Source organism: Clinocottus analis, unplaced genomic scaffold, assembly GCF_023055335.1.
Source record: "Clinocottus analis isolate CAN_PGR_092001 unplaced genomic scaffold, fCliAna1.0.p SCAF_11, whole genome shotgun sequence".
NCBI classification, from domain to species: Eukaryota; Metazoa; Chordata; class Actinopteri; order Perciformes; family Cottidae; genus Clinocottus; species Clinocottus analis.
In genome coordinates, this window is record NW_027175832.1 from 3,358,636 (window position 1) to 3,377,381 (window position 18,746).

The following is an 18,746-nucleotide window of genomic DNA, read 5'->3' on the forward strand; positions in this document are numbered from 1 at the left end:
TGTACAACCCCAACGACATGCTCCTCTGCTCCTCATCCCTGCCGATAGCACAGCAGCATCACATCAATTTTTGGGTTTGTCGTTTCATATATGATCAGGACAATGTGTGGTTTAAAGAACGCACCACCGATCCGAATGTTTCATCGTGAAGAACTAAATGTGTCCACAGCTTATTTAATGTCCTGAACAAATGAACTTCCCAGTAGTTTTCCTGCTGTAATAATGTCCGTCTCCTGATGAGCACAGTTCATTCATCCAGTTATTCCTGTGTTGGAAGTGTGAAAGGCAAGGGGAGGACAAAAAAAAAGGGAATTAAATTACCAGAGATCTCCCCTAGAGGGTACTGAAGATGAATCCACGGCAAGAAAAGACAAGAGGGGCAGGTTGCAGAGGAGTGAGGATGACCCTCGGCCTGGGAAGGGCAGGACGGGAGGAGGTGGAGGGAGGAGGAGGAGAAGGGGGAGGAGGGGGAGGAGTGTTGAGGATCATCCGAGAGTGTGAAAAGGTTCTTCGGGGACAGCTTGTGGCACAAGGGGAAGTCGGTTATTGAATTTATTACAGGCCTCACTTTTCTCCCTGTCTGCATCTGGGAGCTAATAGCTAGCCGCTGCATTATGCTTAATGCCTCGCTATCACTTTCAGCTAACGTGCTTTGGCATACACTCGGGGATATCAGAGCGAACAGGAGTATTGATCTCGGTTCGGGCCTTTTTTTTTTTTTTTAATGCACAACGCTTTAGTGGTCGAGAGTGGGTGTGAAGGGCCTTTTTAGTCCAACAAATGTGTTTTGAGTGTAATTTATATCAGCATCCATCACTTCTCTCTTTCTATCTGCCCATGTGAGTCTCTTCCTCGGTTACTCGTTCCTCTCTCTCTGAAAGCTGAAGCAGAATGAACTGATACAAGGGAGTTGGTCCATTGGAGGCTGTTGAAGCTTCATTTAGCTCTGAAGGAAGAAAAGAGGCTTTTTCTCTGAGCCCTCAAGCCATGTTTCAGGACTTCAAGCATGAAAGCGTGCATGTATCTTCTTTGTGTGTGTACGTACGTGCACTGGGATACACACACATGATGAATAAATAACTGTCCTCCACTTGACAGCCTCATTCCAGCTAGAGATTACGATCTATGATCACTTCTCACATCAAGTACTGTTTTTTTATTAGTTATAAAGATGAACTTTCTCTATTCACACAATACTTACATGTATCACTCAGGAATGTAAGGCTAGTTGTAGCATTTAGGGGAAATGTGGCATGAGACTTGTTTTGTCTTTGAGCAGAGCCAGGCTTGCTGTTTCCAGTCTTTATGCTAAGCTAAGCTAACGTGTACTAGCTATGGATTCACATTGTTCGTACAATTATGAGTATCACCTAACGCTCAGCAAGAAAGCAAACAAGCATGTTTCTTGACATTTCAAACATTCACTTTTGCTCGTTATTTTCCACACATCTGTCTTTTATAATCATACATTTGATAACAGTACAGATATGTGTCTGACATTTGACATTGATTTAAACTTTAGAATCATGACTTTTTTTCATATTTATATCTGTGTCCAACACAAGAAAGGATATATTTATATATGTATGCCCTGTTTTACATTCCAGGCCATTGCTTTATACAGTATACACTCCCAATACATGACTCTCGCATTGTTCTGCATATCATTTGCAGATGAGCAGGCACCTGCGCCGGCAGTAGAGGACATGCACAGCAACAACAGATGAGCCAGCCCCGGGCCAAGGCCACTGGTGGGACTCTACTCTCACTGGAGGAAGTGGGTTGCATTATGTTTTACTGCGCTGTATTGACTGGGAGTACTGCTGTGTGTATGTGTGTGTGTGTGTGTGTCACTACAGATGTCCTTGCCTTGAGCTTTCTCTACATGAAAATCGACCCTGCGCTGGAAGAAAAGCTGGCACAGAGTGACGTCACACACAGCAGTAGTCGGATACCTTAATGTATCTTAATGAACAACATTACTGCAACATTACCTTTAACGTTGATTATATGTCGTCAATGGTGAAGGTAATGTTGCAGTAAGACAGTTAGAATGAAAAAAACAACACCAACACTTTGCTGAATGGAACGATATCTTGATGTCGTGGTGTGTTTTATTAATTTTGCTGCTTTTTTGTTCTATTTTTTTAGATGTGACTACTAAAGAAACAAGGCCAAGCAATACAGAGCACCGCTTTTCACCGGGTTTAGCCAGATTTGGAAAAGGTAAGTGGGAAAGAGAGAGAGAGAGAGAGAGAGAAAGAGCAAACTCAGAGAGGTGGCGATCAACCATCTAAGTGAGAAACACAGGATCCTGCTGCCCTCTAGTGCCAAACACTCCAGTTCCCTCTGTGACAGCAACACAATATGACACAGTCCAGAGGAGAATTCATTATTCATAACTGATGGGATGATAATGGATGATTTTTTTTATTTTTTTTACAGATCTTAGATATGAGATGTAATTAATATCACAGAGCTGATATCAAACACGTGCTTTTCTCGAAGAAAATCCACTCTTTCTGAATGTTTTAAGTGATAATAAATGTGCGCAGAAGAAATATTAATGGCTGAATGGTCAATTTGTGGACAAAGTGACGACTTGTGTTGAAGCACGTGTTGTGGGTTACGTGCATCATTTGGGGTTACAGCTCTCCACCTCCTTGTTTTTATGAATGTCAACAGTTTCGGCCTCTCTCTCTCTCTCTCTCTCTCTCTCTCTCTCTCTCTCTCTCTCTCTCTCTCTCTCTCTCTCTCTCTCTCGTTCTCCCTCCCACAGATTAACTTAGTGGTGCCAGTCAGCAGCGGCTCAGGGGCGGTTCAGGTTTAATGTTTGAGCTTTTTACTCCCCCCTCAGTTCTCGACACACACACACACACACACACACACACACACACACACACACACACACACACACACACACACACACACACACACACACACACACACACACAGTTGGCCAGTTGTGTGGAACTGAGCGTCTAACCCTGCGAGTGAGTCACCTGAGAGACTGGAGCGCTGAGTGGGCCCCGTGGACACGCCGGCCATTTTACAGTAGGTATCAGTTCCGGTTTCCTTCCAGACAACCTGCTCGAAGTCCATCTGCGTGACCAGAGAACGAGCCTGGGGTCAAGCCGGTAAGAGAAGTGTGTTTTTGAGATTCATTTTGATGTCTGACAGTGTTATTATGCCACTTTTTCTGTGTATCAAAAGCTCATGCAGCAGCTTGCTGTGAGCCACAGCTTAAACCCTGTTGTCAGTCGAGCTGTGCTGCAGCCGGGTTGTGTTCCCGCTCAGCTCTGCTGTAAACAACGCTGGTGTGTGTTTTAGAAGTTGTATTTTGACCATCCAAACACTTCTTGAATGTATGTTTAAGATGAACATCTATTAACAGACCCTTAAAATAAGTCTATCAGCAGTTTCATATAAAAATAGAACAGACTAAATGGAAAAGGGTGTTTGTATGAATTGTACAAGTGAACCAAGTTTAACGACGCTATCTTGAATATTTTTATTTCAACAGTGATTTAATAGCTGTTTGACCGGGTTTCCACCTGGTATTAACATCTGTATCAGAACATCTCTGGACAATGACATCTGGTCCATGGGTCTTTGCATTAGTCTGTACTCATTAACAGTGAAAAAGCACCAAATAAATATAAATGGCCGCTACCTGCTCAGCACCAATCAGCAGACAAATACAATGAGCAACTCGCTGGTGAACATGGTGGAGCATTCTGCAGCCAGAGAGACCAAACACAACTAAAAGTAGAGTGGATATTGGACTTATATAACCAAGGTGGACACAAACAAACAAGACGTTATCTGTTGGATGTGTAAATAGGGAAATGTTTGCTGACACGTTTGCATTATTAACTTAAACTTAAACACAGGTTTGGTCCTTTAAGATCAGATTTTTCATTGTTTTATTATATGTTGTCTTCATTTGAGATAAGGAAGTAAAAGCATTTTACAACCATGGCTCTTTTTATACAACTGAGAGGACAATGGAAGGAAATATAAAGTGTCATGTTCATAAATCTGACTCTTGCACTCTTCAGTCATTTTGAGTTCAAATTAAATGAGGCACTAAAGTCCTGTTAAAATCATACCATGTGAGCTACTGAGGCTCAAGCACGTTAATTATACATTTACAGCATATACTTATGACACATCTTATACACAACTAATGATGTATCCATCTCCTTCCCAGTTTCTCCATGCCTCATGAGGACTACATGATTATTTTGCTCTCAATGAATCACCAAAATCAGCCTGCAGCATGAAAAGCTTGAGCAGCAAATTCAAGAGACGAGACCCTGGCGGTGTGGTTGAGTCCTCCTCGAGCAAGAGATCCTCCATGAGTGGTCCACCAGTAGCGCCCGTGTGGGTGACTCACACACCCACACCGGATAACATCACAGATGACGGCGATACAAGCTCTCCAAGCACTCCACCGTACGCTGAGAAGGAGGACAACAAAGGTAGCGTGAGGGACAGACTGAAAGCCTTCATCCCTCAGTCATGGGGAGGCATCATCCAGAAGTGGACAAAGGAAAGTGACAGCTGTAATGACTCTGAAGCCAGCACCAGTAAGATCCAGATCCTTCCCAATGGGAGCCGAGTGAGTCCTCCAGTGAGTCCCCTGCGGGACCGCAGGAACTGGAGCGAATCGTTGAGGGAGAGCCCCTATGATGATCTCTTGTATCCGGCCCCACGGGAGGAATCTCTCCTGACCAGCATCCACCCTGCAGAGTACTACGCTGAGAAGCTGGAGGTCTACAACCTGAAGTACTCTTATTTAAAATCCTGGCCAGGGTTGCTCCGGCTTCTCGCGGGACTTCAGCTCCTTTTTGGAGGCATGGTCTTCGCCTGCGTCATCGCGTACATCCAGAAAGACAGCGAGTGGTCCAACAGCTACGGACTCTATAACGGCGCATACAACAATGGGCAAGGCCTATCTGGATACAGCTACAGGGGCCCCATGACTCCCTTTGTACTGGCTGTCGCTGGAGTCACCTGGATTATAACCCTCATCCTTTTAGTGATGGGGCTGACCATGTATTATCGCACGATCCTCCTCGACGCGCCCTGGTGGCCTCTGACGGAGGCCTTCATCAACGTGGCGCTGTTCCTGCTCTACATGGCAGCCGGGATCGTCTACCTGAACGACTTGAACCGCGGGGGGCTGTGCTTCACGACGATAGGCGTCAACCCCGTCATGGCCAACCTGTGCCGGGTGGACGGAGGACAGATGGCGGGAACGGCGTTCATCTTCATCAACATGGCGATGTACCTGGGAAGCTTCCTGGTGTGTCTGAAGATGTGGAGGCACGAGGCTGCACGGAGGGAGAAAGAGTACTTTGAGAACAAGGTGCAGGTCATTAATGCGATGTCGAGTTTGAAAGCTGAAAATGAGATTAAGACTGAAGTGTCTTATTCAAGAGTTGCATTTCTCTGGATTTGGAAAGTGATCACGCGTCCAAGTTCCCCTTCAACGTGTCCACAGCTTTTGTGAATGTTCAGCCCAGACATGGTTCATCGCCTTCCTGTTTGTACTCTGTCCGTTCTGCTCCGTCACACTCGCTCCCCTTTCGATGTCATTTTAAGTATATATGACGTATCAGACATCCTATTTATTGTTGACAACAGTCAGAGATACTGCTATTGATTGCAAATGAGCCAACTACAGCTCCGAAACAACAGCGGAAGATCAAATCCAATACAATGTTCAGTCAGTCAGAATAATGTGCCATTTGTCAGTATTGATATGTCAGCTTTTTTCTTTTCTGCTGGCAGTCCACCAGGATTCGTCCCAAAGCTGTAAACTGTGTTTGTCCTAACTGTATTGACCGTGCGGTCCTCTCTGTATGAGTTGGCCAGAAATAGATGAGCTAAATATGAAGTAGAAGCTCCGGTTTTGAAACCACGTGTGCGATGCTTATTCAGTGCAAAGTAATCTGTAAAACATTTGCTAATACTACCAAGCAAACATCGAATTAAGACATGTCAATAGGAGTTGTTCATCATCATTTACTCTCCATACAAAGTTGCTATTGCCTGTGTTTTTAGAATCTGCCATGTTGAGCGTGTGATTTAGTATATTTACCATCTTAGTTTAGCGAGTTGCTGAGATATTTCAGTCCGGACTGAATGGTTGAGTGACATCCCTGAGGTCATGAGGTCATCTTTATGTTCCCAGTGTCCTGTGGGCTTTCTTCTAAAGGTCCATGGTTCAAATTGCAAATGAAGGGTGGACGTTTCAAATGCAGTTTGAATGGTAAAAATCAGTTAAGCTACTGTAGGGACATCAATGTCTCAAGAAAAGAAAGGAAAAGAGGAGGTTTGAGGAGTAGATCAGTAGGCTTTAGGCTGTATGTGGGTGATTTCAACATCTGACCTAAGAAGCATTGCTGAGAACATAAAACCTTCTTAAAGGTCTTGTTAATATGAAGTCATATTAAGAGGAGCGTAAGTTGAGGAACATAGGACCCTAACATTAATACACTCCTATGGCCATTGGTATTTGATCTATATTAATTAGTCCAACATGCAATCCATTACACATCAGTTGGAAGGAAATCTTCTTCCCTCTTAATCAGTCACTGTTTCACTGTTATATTCAGACTTCTCATTGAACTGTCTCTGTTTCATCTCACACACATCCTCAGCATGTCTCCTGATAGCAGTGAGACTGGGGAATCTGTAAGTTTCTGTCTGAAAGAACGTGCAGTTCCTTTGTTCTCGCATGACCATTTCTTGCAAACCACTCTGTGGGATGACGGGGGAAAAGTTCACGACAAGGCCGAAGACGTCATGAGGGTTTCTGTTAGTGGGTCATGATGTGTATTTAAGACGTGGTCCTTTGAGAGGTCGTTGAGAAGTCTGGTCGTTGAGCAGACTTTTCTAACAACATCAAATCTAATATTTTAAAGCATAAGACTCGACAGAAGTCGATTTAAAGTTTTTCAGTTACGGGAATTGAAAACGGATGGCTGAAATATATAAACACTACATTTGTACATTCCCTTTAACAGCAAACATATAACAAATAGCAAATAGAGTCCATGTAATCCAACATCACAGCCACCACCTATAGGTGACAAACAGCATGGTCAGCAAATATGTTCAATGTCAAAAAAGAAAGTGTGAGAGGCCAGGAGCGGACATAATGATTTTATCTCCCAGCTGAGGGGACACAACTTCAGAGGCTTAGCTTATCAAAGCTAAAGATGTATTGATGACACAGGCCTGAACACATAGTGCTGTACAATCCTTAAATAATTAATCCACCGTTTTTTCATTATCTTTTTTTGTCTTTTATCTCCAGCCCCAGGAGGAGTTCTACCAGTCCATCCCACTAACAACTCAAAAAACAAAGCGCATATCATTCAAGGATGAAAAAGAGAAGTCTCCGAGTAAAGATTATCTCAATCAAAACGTCTCTGAGGTCCGTAAGAAGCCCGTCGGTGTGAACAGAGCCACAGCGTCTGAATACGCTCCAAAAGTGCACATCGTTGCAGACTACATCATGTGAGTGGACATCAAAGTCACATATACTGTTCACTTTTTGCCACGTATTCACGTTCCCTAAAATCCTTCCCCACAGAAAGTATCCCGGGATCAGCTGTGTGGAGGAAAAGGAAAAATACAAAGCAGTTTTCAATGACCAGTACCAGGAATACAAGGACCTCCACAGGGACATCGGCAGCACCCTGGATAAGTTCATGCAGCTGGACGCCATGATGGCTCGACTCCCCCGAGACGGGAAAAGCCAAGAGGTGAGATGAATGCGAAACACGCTTCATTTAATCATGTTTATTAACCGGAAACTATTTCTGTGATGGGCTTCCGGGATTTAATTTGGGGTGAAAAGGTCATGATTATGCCTCCTGATTGCAGAAGACATCGTTAAACATCTCTATTTCCACGCAAAGCAAATGTGTGCTGAGTGTCACGCTCTATATGCAAACCACTGTGGTAAATATTCTCCTCATCATTTAGGATCGGCAGAGGATTCAAAGCATTTTGAAGAAGTATCAGCAGAAAAAAAGTGTAAGTTTGTGACTCAGTGAGGTCACGTACATCATGTTTTCCATCTGCTCACGCTCAAACAAATAGTGTGGAAAATCCAACATTCAACCCAGAGATGTGTTAGAATTGCTGCTGTTGTGCAAACCAGGCAACATTTGTTTTTCTTCAATACTGATAATAATATTGCTTCCACCGTGAAACTGACTTGGAAATTCTTATTTAAAGAAACTACTTTACAAAATGAATCAGACGAGACGGCAGAGAGGAAGAGAGATGGAGAAGAAGAAGAAACACATTTAGGTGACAGAGGTTGCTGTCATTAATCAATAGATTATTTGACGTGTGTGTGTGTGTGTGTGTGTGTGTGTGTGTTCGTGTGTGTGTGTGTTTCCACAGGACCCTGGCTTCCTGGAGAAAAAGGAACGCTGTGACTATTTAAAAGCTAAATTGAGCCACATCAAAAACAGAATCCGTACTTTTGACCAGGAATCCCTGGAGAATGATCGGACATGAAGAAGAACAGAGAGAAATACATGCAGCTAAACAAAAATAAACTTCTCTGTCATTGATTTTTCTTTTTGTCACTTTTTTGTGTTTTATTTCGTCCGTATATTGATCGTATTGTATTTATTTATTTTTGATAAAACAAGCTTAATTGGCGATCTTGGTACCAGCGTCAGCGTGACCTGAAAGCTGGTTTAAACCAGTTATACAGGCTGAATGTTGCTCTGCTGTTGTGTATGACGTGCATTACATGCTATCTCCCGTTTGCCACAGAGGAACAACATGTTGATTCAGTGTATGGTTTTAAATCACATTTCTGTCAGTGAATGCAATTTATATTAAGAAATTGTTTGTGTAATGAAGGTCATTTTTTTACAAACACTTATTGCTGTTTCGTATTTGGACTTTTGTCATTGTTATTTTGTGTTTCTCAACAACATATTTTACATACTGTGGCTACTTTGCTTTGCGCCTACTGTCCATGGTTTGTATCGTCCTTCAGACTGGAATATATTTTCATTTGGCTTCAGAAAAAAACTAAATAGAAAAACTAAATATAATTCCTAGCTTTACTATTAAGTGTATCTCAGGTTAGGTTTAAGTTTTGTTAAGTTTTCGATGATCATTTCCAGTTTTCTTTCGGTACACTCGTCTTTGTCTCTAGTTTCACTTCCTGCTCTTGTGTGTTTCTTTATGGAGTCAGATCAGTTTCAATAATGGCAAATGCACACAAAAAAAGATTCACAAATGCACATGAAGGTTTGTTTTTTTCTATTTTTCTTACCTTTTGAGCAACGTGTTTTTCTGTTGTAGAAATAATTAAATAAAATATCAAGTATAAAAAAAAAACAAATGCGCATGAAGATTCACAAATGTTCTGTGCGCATTGTGAATCTTTATGTGCTCATTTGTCATTATTGAGATGATACATATCTGCCGAGCCCTTTTACTTTCCACCTGCGTGACCTCACACCTGCCCCTCGTTATCGCCCTCCTTTCTTTGTGTGTTTAGTGTGTGTGTGTTCCCTTTTGTCAAGCCTTTTCTGTTCCTTGTGAACCTTCACCATCTATCAGACCTGTCTGCAGCGCTTTGACTGAGGTCCTGCCTCGTGCTTTTGTGGACACCTTTGCTTGTTTCTGTGCCAAACCCTTTAAGTCAAGACTTTGCTTGTTCTTGCTCCGTGTTCAAGTCTGAACCAACAGCACATCAGCTCAGTAACCAGACAGTACAAACACACACCGTGAAGCCATTTGTGCTTCACAAACCTCACACATGCTGTGCCACTAAGTATTATCACAATACAGTTGTTTGGAGTAAACCTCCCACTATATGTTGTGCCTTGAAATATTCATGAACTTTGAACGTATCCAGTGTACTACAAGAGGAGAGTATACTCAACCTGATGCAGTGTTTAATCTTTAATTTGAAGGTAGCATAGCTTGTGAGGGATCTAGGAGAGAGCATGTGCAGCTGTCGGGTCAGGAGGGTGAAGTGCGCCGCTGCTGAGGCTCACCGCCGCTCCGCAGGTTTCCATTCATGGGAAAGGTCCATCGAGGGAAATGACTCAGTTTACGACCGTCCGTGAAGTATAAGGAGGACCCCGCGCTGTCAGACAGGAGATTAGCGACATGAGATTAACTGACGGGAGCAAAGTTGAGGAACGCTTTCAACAGAGCAAAGTAAGTTGTGTATTGTGTGTATTATGTGCAGCTTATAATGGATCATTTCATTGTTTATGCTTTTTCTTTGTACATTTGATCCATAATCTGACCTGTTGGATGTTTCAAGAAGATTTTAAAGCATTCAAAATGGACGCGTAACGTGTTGGTCAGATCCTACACGGAAGGTTAACATATTACAATATGTTTAAAGCTAAATATCTAAGTAGAATTTCATTTTTGGTTCCACTTTCATCCCATTAAGGGAACCAAATTGAGTTACTTTTGTTTTATTTCTGCTTTCTGAGAGAAAATGTGAAACAGAAACAACTGGTCGGCCACAGTCGGCTGGGCTTCTCTTGCCGCTTCCCCTCTCTCTCAGGTAACTGACCCTCAGCAGGTGCTCTCAGGTAACATACATGTCTGCAGGTCTGCCCGCCTGTTATCTGCTTTCTTTCTGAATTATTGACGGCTGCTGGGTTGAGTTCCTCTGGAGCAATGAAGCGTGGGTCAACGATACCAGCGAGAGGGTTCAGGGATGTAGAGGTGAATGAAGGGCGAAGAGGCGCTTAAAAAAAAAAACCCTAGCCAAAACAAACAGGCACATTTGAGTTTCTGCATTCACGTTTTCAATTCTAAGAGTCAATGAATTCAATACTTTGAAGGCCAGAGGATTGAGACAACACCTTTTAACGCTTCTGACTTGAGTCATTTGTGTACAAGTGATGTGAAGAGATGACAAGGACATTGTTTTTTCTATTAATTCATGAACACATTTCCCTCCTCCCTCTTTCAGGTGAAATTACAGCAAAACCCTCGACACCATGTATGAGCCTCGGTACTACGACAGCCCGCCTGTGTACAGCCCGCCTTACAGCACCAACTCTCAAAGCTTCTACCCCAACCAGAGCATCCACTCCCCGCAGAGCCAGAATGTCCCCTACACCTACAACGCCCCGCCCGACTCCAACTACATCGAGGAAAAGCCTCAGCACTTCTACCGCTGGTTTTCCCCCCCTGGTTTCGTCAAAACCTTCCAAGGAGCCACGGTGCTCATGTGTTTCCTCATCTTCGCCCTCGTGGCGTCGACCCTGGTGTGGGACATGAACGGGTTCGGCCTCGGCGGCTACGGGAGCCACGGTGTCGGGGCGGCGGGAGCGTTCGCCGGGATGAAGTCGGGATATTATGGAGGCAGCTACGGCTACGGCGGCTCCTACATGACGCCGCAGTCCGCCAAGTGGGCGATGATTTCCATGGCGGCGATTAACTTCCTGGTTTCTCTGGGCTTCCTGGTGGGGAGTTTCTCGCGCTCTCGGGTCATGAGGGGATGCAGGTTCTACCTCACTGTGTTCATTTGTGATCTCATCTTAGCTGTGCTTCAGGTGAGTCTCACCGAGCGTATCACACATCCAGAAGATACAAAGAAGACTTTGGAGTTGTGATTCTGGTCATTTGGTGAATGTGGGTCTCCTTTTTAGCTCGACTTTTGGTCTCCACCAACTTCTGAGATCCATATGTGGCTCTTCAGCAGCTAAATGCTCCAACAGCTTGTTGTTAACTGTGTCTCTCTGTTGTTTAGTGCTGGGCAGGTAGTGAACAGTAGAATTATAAGAGAAAAGAAAAACGTAGAGAATAAATGAAAACAACAAAGTTTGAGGACAGAAAATTAGCTGAAAGGTGCTAAAAAGCTCACTATAGGTGAGGTTAAAATGACATGCTAAAGTTATAGTTCAGTGTGGTTTCATCAAGCGACGCTTTTCATACACCAGTTATTCACATCCATTGTTAATATATGTATAATATTGATTAACAGCATATTAGCTCAGCGCTAATAAGCTCACATGTGCTGGTTTTCTGCTGTATTAATGCTCTGAATGTTGCAGAGAACATCTTGCTAGCATGGGACCTTTAGCATTTAAGACATAATAATAAACCAACTGTGCATGCAAGTGGTGGTAGGAACGCGTATAGTCTGTATTTTCTTTTTTTTATATGTTGCGCCACGTTGAATAAATGTGCCTTTCCTCTTGACTCAAAGGGCATCATCGACATCATCTTTGTGATCGGGGTGAACCCGATGTCTCAGAGCTCTCAGAGCATGCTGTACAATCCCATGCTGATGATGTGCCAGAACATCCAGGGCAGCCCGAGCCTCAGCGGCAGCGTGGGGGCCGGTTTTCCGGGGGGGTTCCCCATGTACAATCAATACCTGCACCACTACTGCTACATGGACCCAGAGGAGGTTAGCGGGATTATTCTATTTCATTGTAGTTTCTTCTAATCTATTATATACTGATCTATAATCTTCCCTCAGGCGGTGGCCTTGGTGTTGGGTCTGATGGTGGTGTTGGTCCTGTCCCTGTCTGCGTACTACGCCTACAAGACCCGCTGCAAGATTTGGCGTCACGGCAAAGCTAACATCTACTGGGACGAGCCGCGGCTCAGGTCGCCGGAGAGCCAGAATGTACAGGACTGGGTGATTAATGTCTCTTATGTTTCATCATTTCTTTCTTCGTGATATTTTGAGTATGAATGTGGTTTGTGCTGTGTCAATGATTGAGTTAAGATAATGTACTCATTGCCGTAAGTCCACTAAAAAGTTGTGGTTTATGTTTATTTCTGTATATTCGAGGCAGATTACGCAACAAAAGCCGATGGTTCTTGCTCGTGACCTTTTTGGTTTCCACAAACTCACACCACCCGGCTGCTGTTGAGTCAGAGAGCGTTGCTGTTTATCTTCGGCACACCCAGGTTTCACTCTGACTGATCATTAACCAGACGAGTGATAATGGCTGCATACACACTATTTACAAATGAGCGATAAGCAGCGTTATATGGTTTCCTGTGAAAGGAAACAGGTCTGGAGACTCTTTCATCGTAATGTAGCGCATGGTTAACAGTCAGGTTTCGTTTTTTATTTGAGCAGAAATAGTCGTTACGTGCTTTTGATCACACCTTTTATGATCAATTTAACTATTTGAAACCAGTTGTAAATGATTCACCGTGTTCTTTAACAAAGAAGAAGCGTTTGCTTTTAAATTAAATCAGCAGTATTTGATGAAGTATTTGAATTTGCATATATCTGCATTTACACAATCCAAAACATTAGAACATTACAGTTTCCACATAAAAGTTTTGCTCCTAACTTTCAGCCTGCCAGATTCTCATACCGTGCACATATTGTCTGGTGATTTAGCGTTTTATCCAACCAGAGGGCCCACAAGACCTGCAGCAATTTGGCAGTTGACTTTATTTTTGCCTCCGGTCACGATGTGGGTTAGATACGCTTTTGTTTATGCGCCGTGTACAGTTTGTACACCACAGCGGATGTTTTAGTCGCGACAGATGCACAGATTGAGGCAGAGCATCAAAGTGTCCAGACATCCTGTGGGGATTGGCAGGTGTGGCAACATAAAGAAAACATATCTACACAGTAGACCAACAGCAATGGTCATTGTTTAACTGTTTCAAATGACTCTGGAGTGATTTTGGTGACTTTTATTGACTTTTCTCTTCAGAAAAATGATCGCTTTTGGAAGTTTATTCCAACTCCATATGGTTTTGTTTTTTTTCAGAAGACAGTACAAGTTGTATATCATGGATGGATAAAGCAGGAATGTCTAATTCACTGTCCCAAACCATCGGTGCTCACACCAGCATTTAGCAGGTGGTCATGCTGTTGTAGAGCTCTGTGAGCGCTGTACGCTTTGCAGTTCACAGCGTTAGCCTCGTGTGGCGTTTAGCGGGGAATAACCTACTAGTCGTAGTGTCCTATGAATGTATCATGATCACCACGACTCGTTATGGAAGGGGACGACATTAAATCAGTTTATCCTGCGAGGCCTTGGCCGACATACTGCCTATCAGCGCAAAGGGTGAAGCAAGTCACTTCATGGAGACGCAGGCCCTATTCTGGGGCACTCCTGTATTGCAGTGAAGATGCTTGCCTTGCAGGGAGGCATATATAATGTATGTGGCATGTATAATGTATGAAAAGGGTTGAGTTTCCTCAGTGTTGCTGTGTGAATCCCTCCAGACTGTGGTGGCGCTAAATGATTCAGTACGCGAAAGGTCTGCTGCGGATCAGACTCCTGGCAAAGAAGTCATTTCCTTGTGATTTGAGCTTCATTCGTATTTAACAGAACTGGGAGAAGAGCGGTAGTTGATGGCAAAGGATAACAAGATGCATCGCAAACACAGCAGAATAGTTAGAAATTGTATGTTGATTCAATTTAACAGGACAGTCCAACATGAGAAATCCTCCCTCAAGTGGAAGAGGAGAGCAGAAATAGGACTATAAACATGAAGTGATGGGAGGTATCAAGTGGGCAGCTCCTCCTTGCAGATTAAATATCCTAGAATGGTGAACAATAAAGAAATATATTTTTAAAAGCAAATCAACAGAAAGAAATGTCCAGAAGTTGACAAATGATTCATCTTTCATGACGTACAATTATCGCTGATTATAGATTCTCAAGTGAGGACTTCACTTTGGGGTCTGGAGCGAATACAGTTAGTTGATGAATGAATTGGTTTTGATAATCAATGAATAACTTTTCCAGATGTAATGAAAGCTCCCGCTCTCTGTCGTCAGTCGCAGTATTTTAGTATTTTAGTAGAAAGTGTCACTTTTTCAAAAACGCTGGCTGGACTCAACAGCGTGGGGATTCAAAACACTGGCTGTGCACAAAGCGTCGGCTCTTCTCGGCACCTTCCTGCCGCAGTGTGTCAGATTCCCCGCCGCTTTCTGCGAGTTTGTTCTCCACGCAGAGGATCGTCCTCCGGCTCCACATTCATGAGATCTAATTCGCAGGCTGCTTCTTCCAGACATTTGCATCGGCTCTGGGAACCGATCCAGAAATAGGTCAAAGACTAGAAGTCATTAATGATGCATTGTACAGCGTAACAGTGGTTTACATGAGACATAATGCAGTTTGTGTGTTTGGTATTCTCTTTAGGAGGAGTTCTTCTTATGACCACGCAGTTTTTGCAAAGCTTTTTATTCACTTCTGTGCTCTGCTGCATGTTTACCTGATAGCTCAGAACGATGGGACACCAGAGATGTTTATTGCACTGATTTCACTCCGGTCTCCAGCTTTCTCAGTGCGTTCACGGTGACACACACACACACACACACAGACACACACACACACACACCTCCATTCCTCGCAGACACTGTTCAGAAAATTGTGTGTTTCCATCCAATTAACTGCTTTTGATAGTTGTTGAAAGAAAGGATTTGAGATGAGACACTGATCAGCGAGAAAGGACTTTTTGTGTCACAATGTGCCCAAGTGTGTGTGTGTGTGTACGTGTGTGTGTGTGTGTGTGTGTGTGTGTGTGTGTGTGTGTGTGTGTGTGTGTGTGTGCTTGTCTGGCAGGGACACAGTCTCTCTCATCTGAGTGTTTTTCAGTGTAGAGAACTCTCCAGTTACTTCACTCTGACAGATTTAGTGCAGAAAATATTATTTCTTTCCAGCTCACGAATGTATTTGATTCCTCTTAAAGATTTTCTCATGTGTATCACATTGCTAACTAAATATGGCATTATGTTTCAGAATACTACATATTGGGTATTTTCTGATTTCCCCTGATGCATTTCTGCACGATTTGAATCCAATGCTCTGCTCCGCGTTGGAACAAAGTCCGATATCAAGTGAATGGATTCTGATTTCGGTCTCCTGGTGTTGTCCGACAGGTGAACCTTGTTGGAGAGGGGCGCAGCACCCAGCAGGCCCCGACCGCACCCGACCTGACGGCGGAAAACAGCGTGGTCTCCTACAGCCATGGAACGGTCAGCATTCACAGTGAGGGGAATTATAAAAGCAAAAGGTGAGAGATGATCGCAGAGCCCTCAAGACACAAGAGGATTGCGTTAAAAAAAACAAAAAAAACAGGACACATCATGTCCACTAACAGAACGTATGATGAGAACTGTGTTTATAGAGCTTCTTCTGCCTTGAATATGCTTCAGTTCAGTCAAAACACTTCTTAATTTCATAAGTAATCAGCTGCATGTGGACTGCAGCTTCATATTTTGCGATGATAGTGTTTTCAGGCTCTTAAATCTTAAATGTCCACACACATATATGTTATACACTAAAGTCCTGTTTGCTCTGCATGACAACAAAAAGACAACGCCAAAATCAACAAAGCTTTTTCTCCCGATATTTGACTTGAACATCAACTAAAATACGACATAAATGAACGCAGCAGCAGCGAACAGTCAAGCCACACGATGGGTCACGTGATACCTTTTGTCTTTGCTTCTTCATAGTTTCTCGGCTGACAACAGTAATCATCGGGCCGCGGAGCCTTTGTACCAGAACAGCGGGGTCCCGGTTTGCTCCAGCGGCTCCTCGGACGACGCCGACAGCGTCCGGAAACCTCCTCCTTATCGCGCGGAGAAGGAACAGAGAAAGGGCCGAGGGCCCGCCGCTCAGGAGAGGATGGAGTCCCCGTATGAGACCGGTTACACCACCGGAGACACCGCCAATGAGCTGGACGGGGACCACACAGACCACCTGTACAGGTGAGCTCTGCTGCCACGCAATGCTGCGACCTCGGTGTGTTTGGCATCTGGGTATTTTTTCAGCAAAGCATGTTTATTCGTACAGCACATACTACACACGGGACAACCGGGTTTCCATGATTCATTGAGGCAAACAACTGGAAATTCGACATGAAACACAAATTAAAAGAGAAGTCATTTTGAAATTATGAAAATGAATGATGGAAAAAGTATTATATATACAGTAAATCGTATTATAGCGGTTATAGAGGTAATCCAGGTAATACTCAGTGTTTAGATACTTTTTCTCCCTTAAAAAGCTATATATATATATATATATATATATATATATATATATATATATATATATATATATATATACATACAGTATATACGGATTATGTATTCTTGGTTTAGGGCAAAAAACGGCTATGTTAGGTATTTGAAGCGAGAAAAGCTCAGCGTCAGTTTAAAATGAACCTTATTTGAATGCAAATATAAGTAAAACCAATCAGAGAGGAAGCCATACTTATGTTTTCCTACTAATCAATATCAATGACGAGATATTCTCTGCCCTGAAAGAATATTCATATTATTTTTGAAGAAAAATGCTGTAATACTACAAATACTATAAATCATCTCTACAGTCAAGACAACTTGGCCAAAGATTTAAGTGATTTTATTTAAATATTGCGAAGAAGACTGACAGAAAAGGCCCTTTTCTGCCTCTATGGTAGATTAAATGTAATAATGATGTCATGTGGTCTTGGTAATATCCCACCAGGCTGTATCCAGAGATAACTTCAGACGAGCAGCGCCGGCAGTACAAGAAGGAGTTTGACTCCGATCTGGCTTGCTATAAGAGCCTCTGTGCCGAAATGGACGACGTCAGCGACCAGATGCACAAACTGAGCCGAGATCTGGACATGTTGGACGAGGACTCCATCAAGTACCAGGTAGAGAAAAGACGCCGAATATATACAGTCACTGCTGTTTTTATTGTATCTTAACCTCTTCAGTCATCCTCAGTATGAGAAAGAACACAGTCGGATAATTGTCTTACATGGTTTATGTTTTAAAGTACATTCTGTGAGAGGATTTGCATTTCCATTTTCAGGGTGTGGCCGACGAGTATAATCGACTGAAAGTACTGAAAAGGGTGAGTGGACTCACACCAGTGGGATCAACATGTTACGTTATTACGTGCATTTGTTTGATATTTTAGGAAATATGCTTATTCTCTTCTCAAGAGTTAGACGAGAAGGTCGATACCACTCTCTCGTACCATTGTGATGACGCTACAGCCAGCAGCCTGCTAGCTTAGCTTAGCATAAAGACTGAAATCAGGAAGAAAGGTCGAAGGTCAAATGTGTTCGTGCCCAAGCTGTTAAAACCATATCAAATTTAAATTAGCATTAAACCGTACAGGAAGACAAGACACAGGAACTAGAGCTCATTTGGTGCGCGAGCTCCCGTAAAACTACAAGTGTTTATTCAGGTAAGATAACTTCTAAAGGAAAAGTTCACACCAAAGTCAAAAATACTTGTTTTACTTCTTATCTGTAGTGCTATTCATCAATATGGATTATTTGACATTGGTTGTAGACATGTTTCACTTGTCAACGAGGGACACATTTATTAAAGGAACTCAACAGAAATGTCTCTTTCCAGAAATCATGACCTGATTAGTAAAATCTCTTTTTGTGAGCAACGTGTGTATTGTATTGTGAGGTGAACTGATCCTTTAATATGTGCTTGTTTCAATGTGTTTTTCTTCCAGACGTCCGATTATCAAGGAAAGAAGAAGCAGTGCAAAGAGCTTCGGAAAAAACTTTTCCACCTCAAACGTCTGGTGAAAATCTTTGACCAAGGTCTTTGTTAGTGTTTTAAAATCTGTTTAAACAGCTGAGGAAGAACACCGACAGGTTTGACCTGAAAGAAAGATTTATTCTCTCCTTTTCTCTCCCAACGTGGCCTCAAACCGACCCGTTACTGAACTGTAACTACTTTTCTGTGTGGTTGTAACAACATTCGCATT

At 43.0% G+C, this 18,746-nt stretch overlaps 1 protein-coding gene across 1 annotated transcript; it reads left to right on the plus strand.

Annotated features, from left to right (window-relative positions):
• Window positions 1-400: 400 nt before the first annotated feature.
• On the plus strand, window positions 401-18,590 carry zgc:154006 (uncharacterized protein LOC563016 homolog). Its single transcript, XM_068600184.1, is given in 18 exon segments — window positions 401-542; window positions 1,683-1,751; window positions 1,860-1,915; window positions 1,917-1,961; window positions 3,214-3,304; window positions 4,275-5,374; window positions 7,340-7,533; window positions 7,610-7,781; window positions 8,005-8,055; window positions 8,431-8,543; window positions 11,021-11,579; window positions 12,236-12,439; window positions 12,512-12,673; window positions 15,896-16,029; window positions 16,475-16,729; window positions 17,493-17,664; window positions 17,826-17,867; window positions 18,489-18,590. Coding segments are annotated over 18 exon segments (3,663 nt in total).
• The last annotated feature ends 156 nt before the right edge of the window (window positions 18,591-18,746 follow it).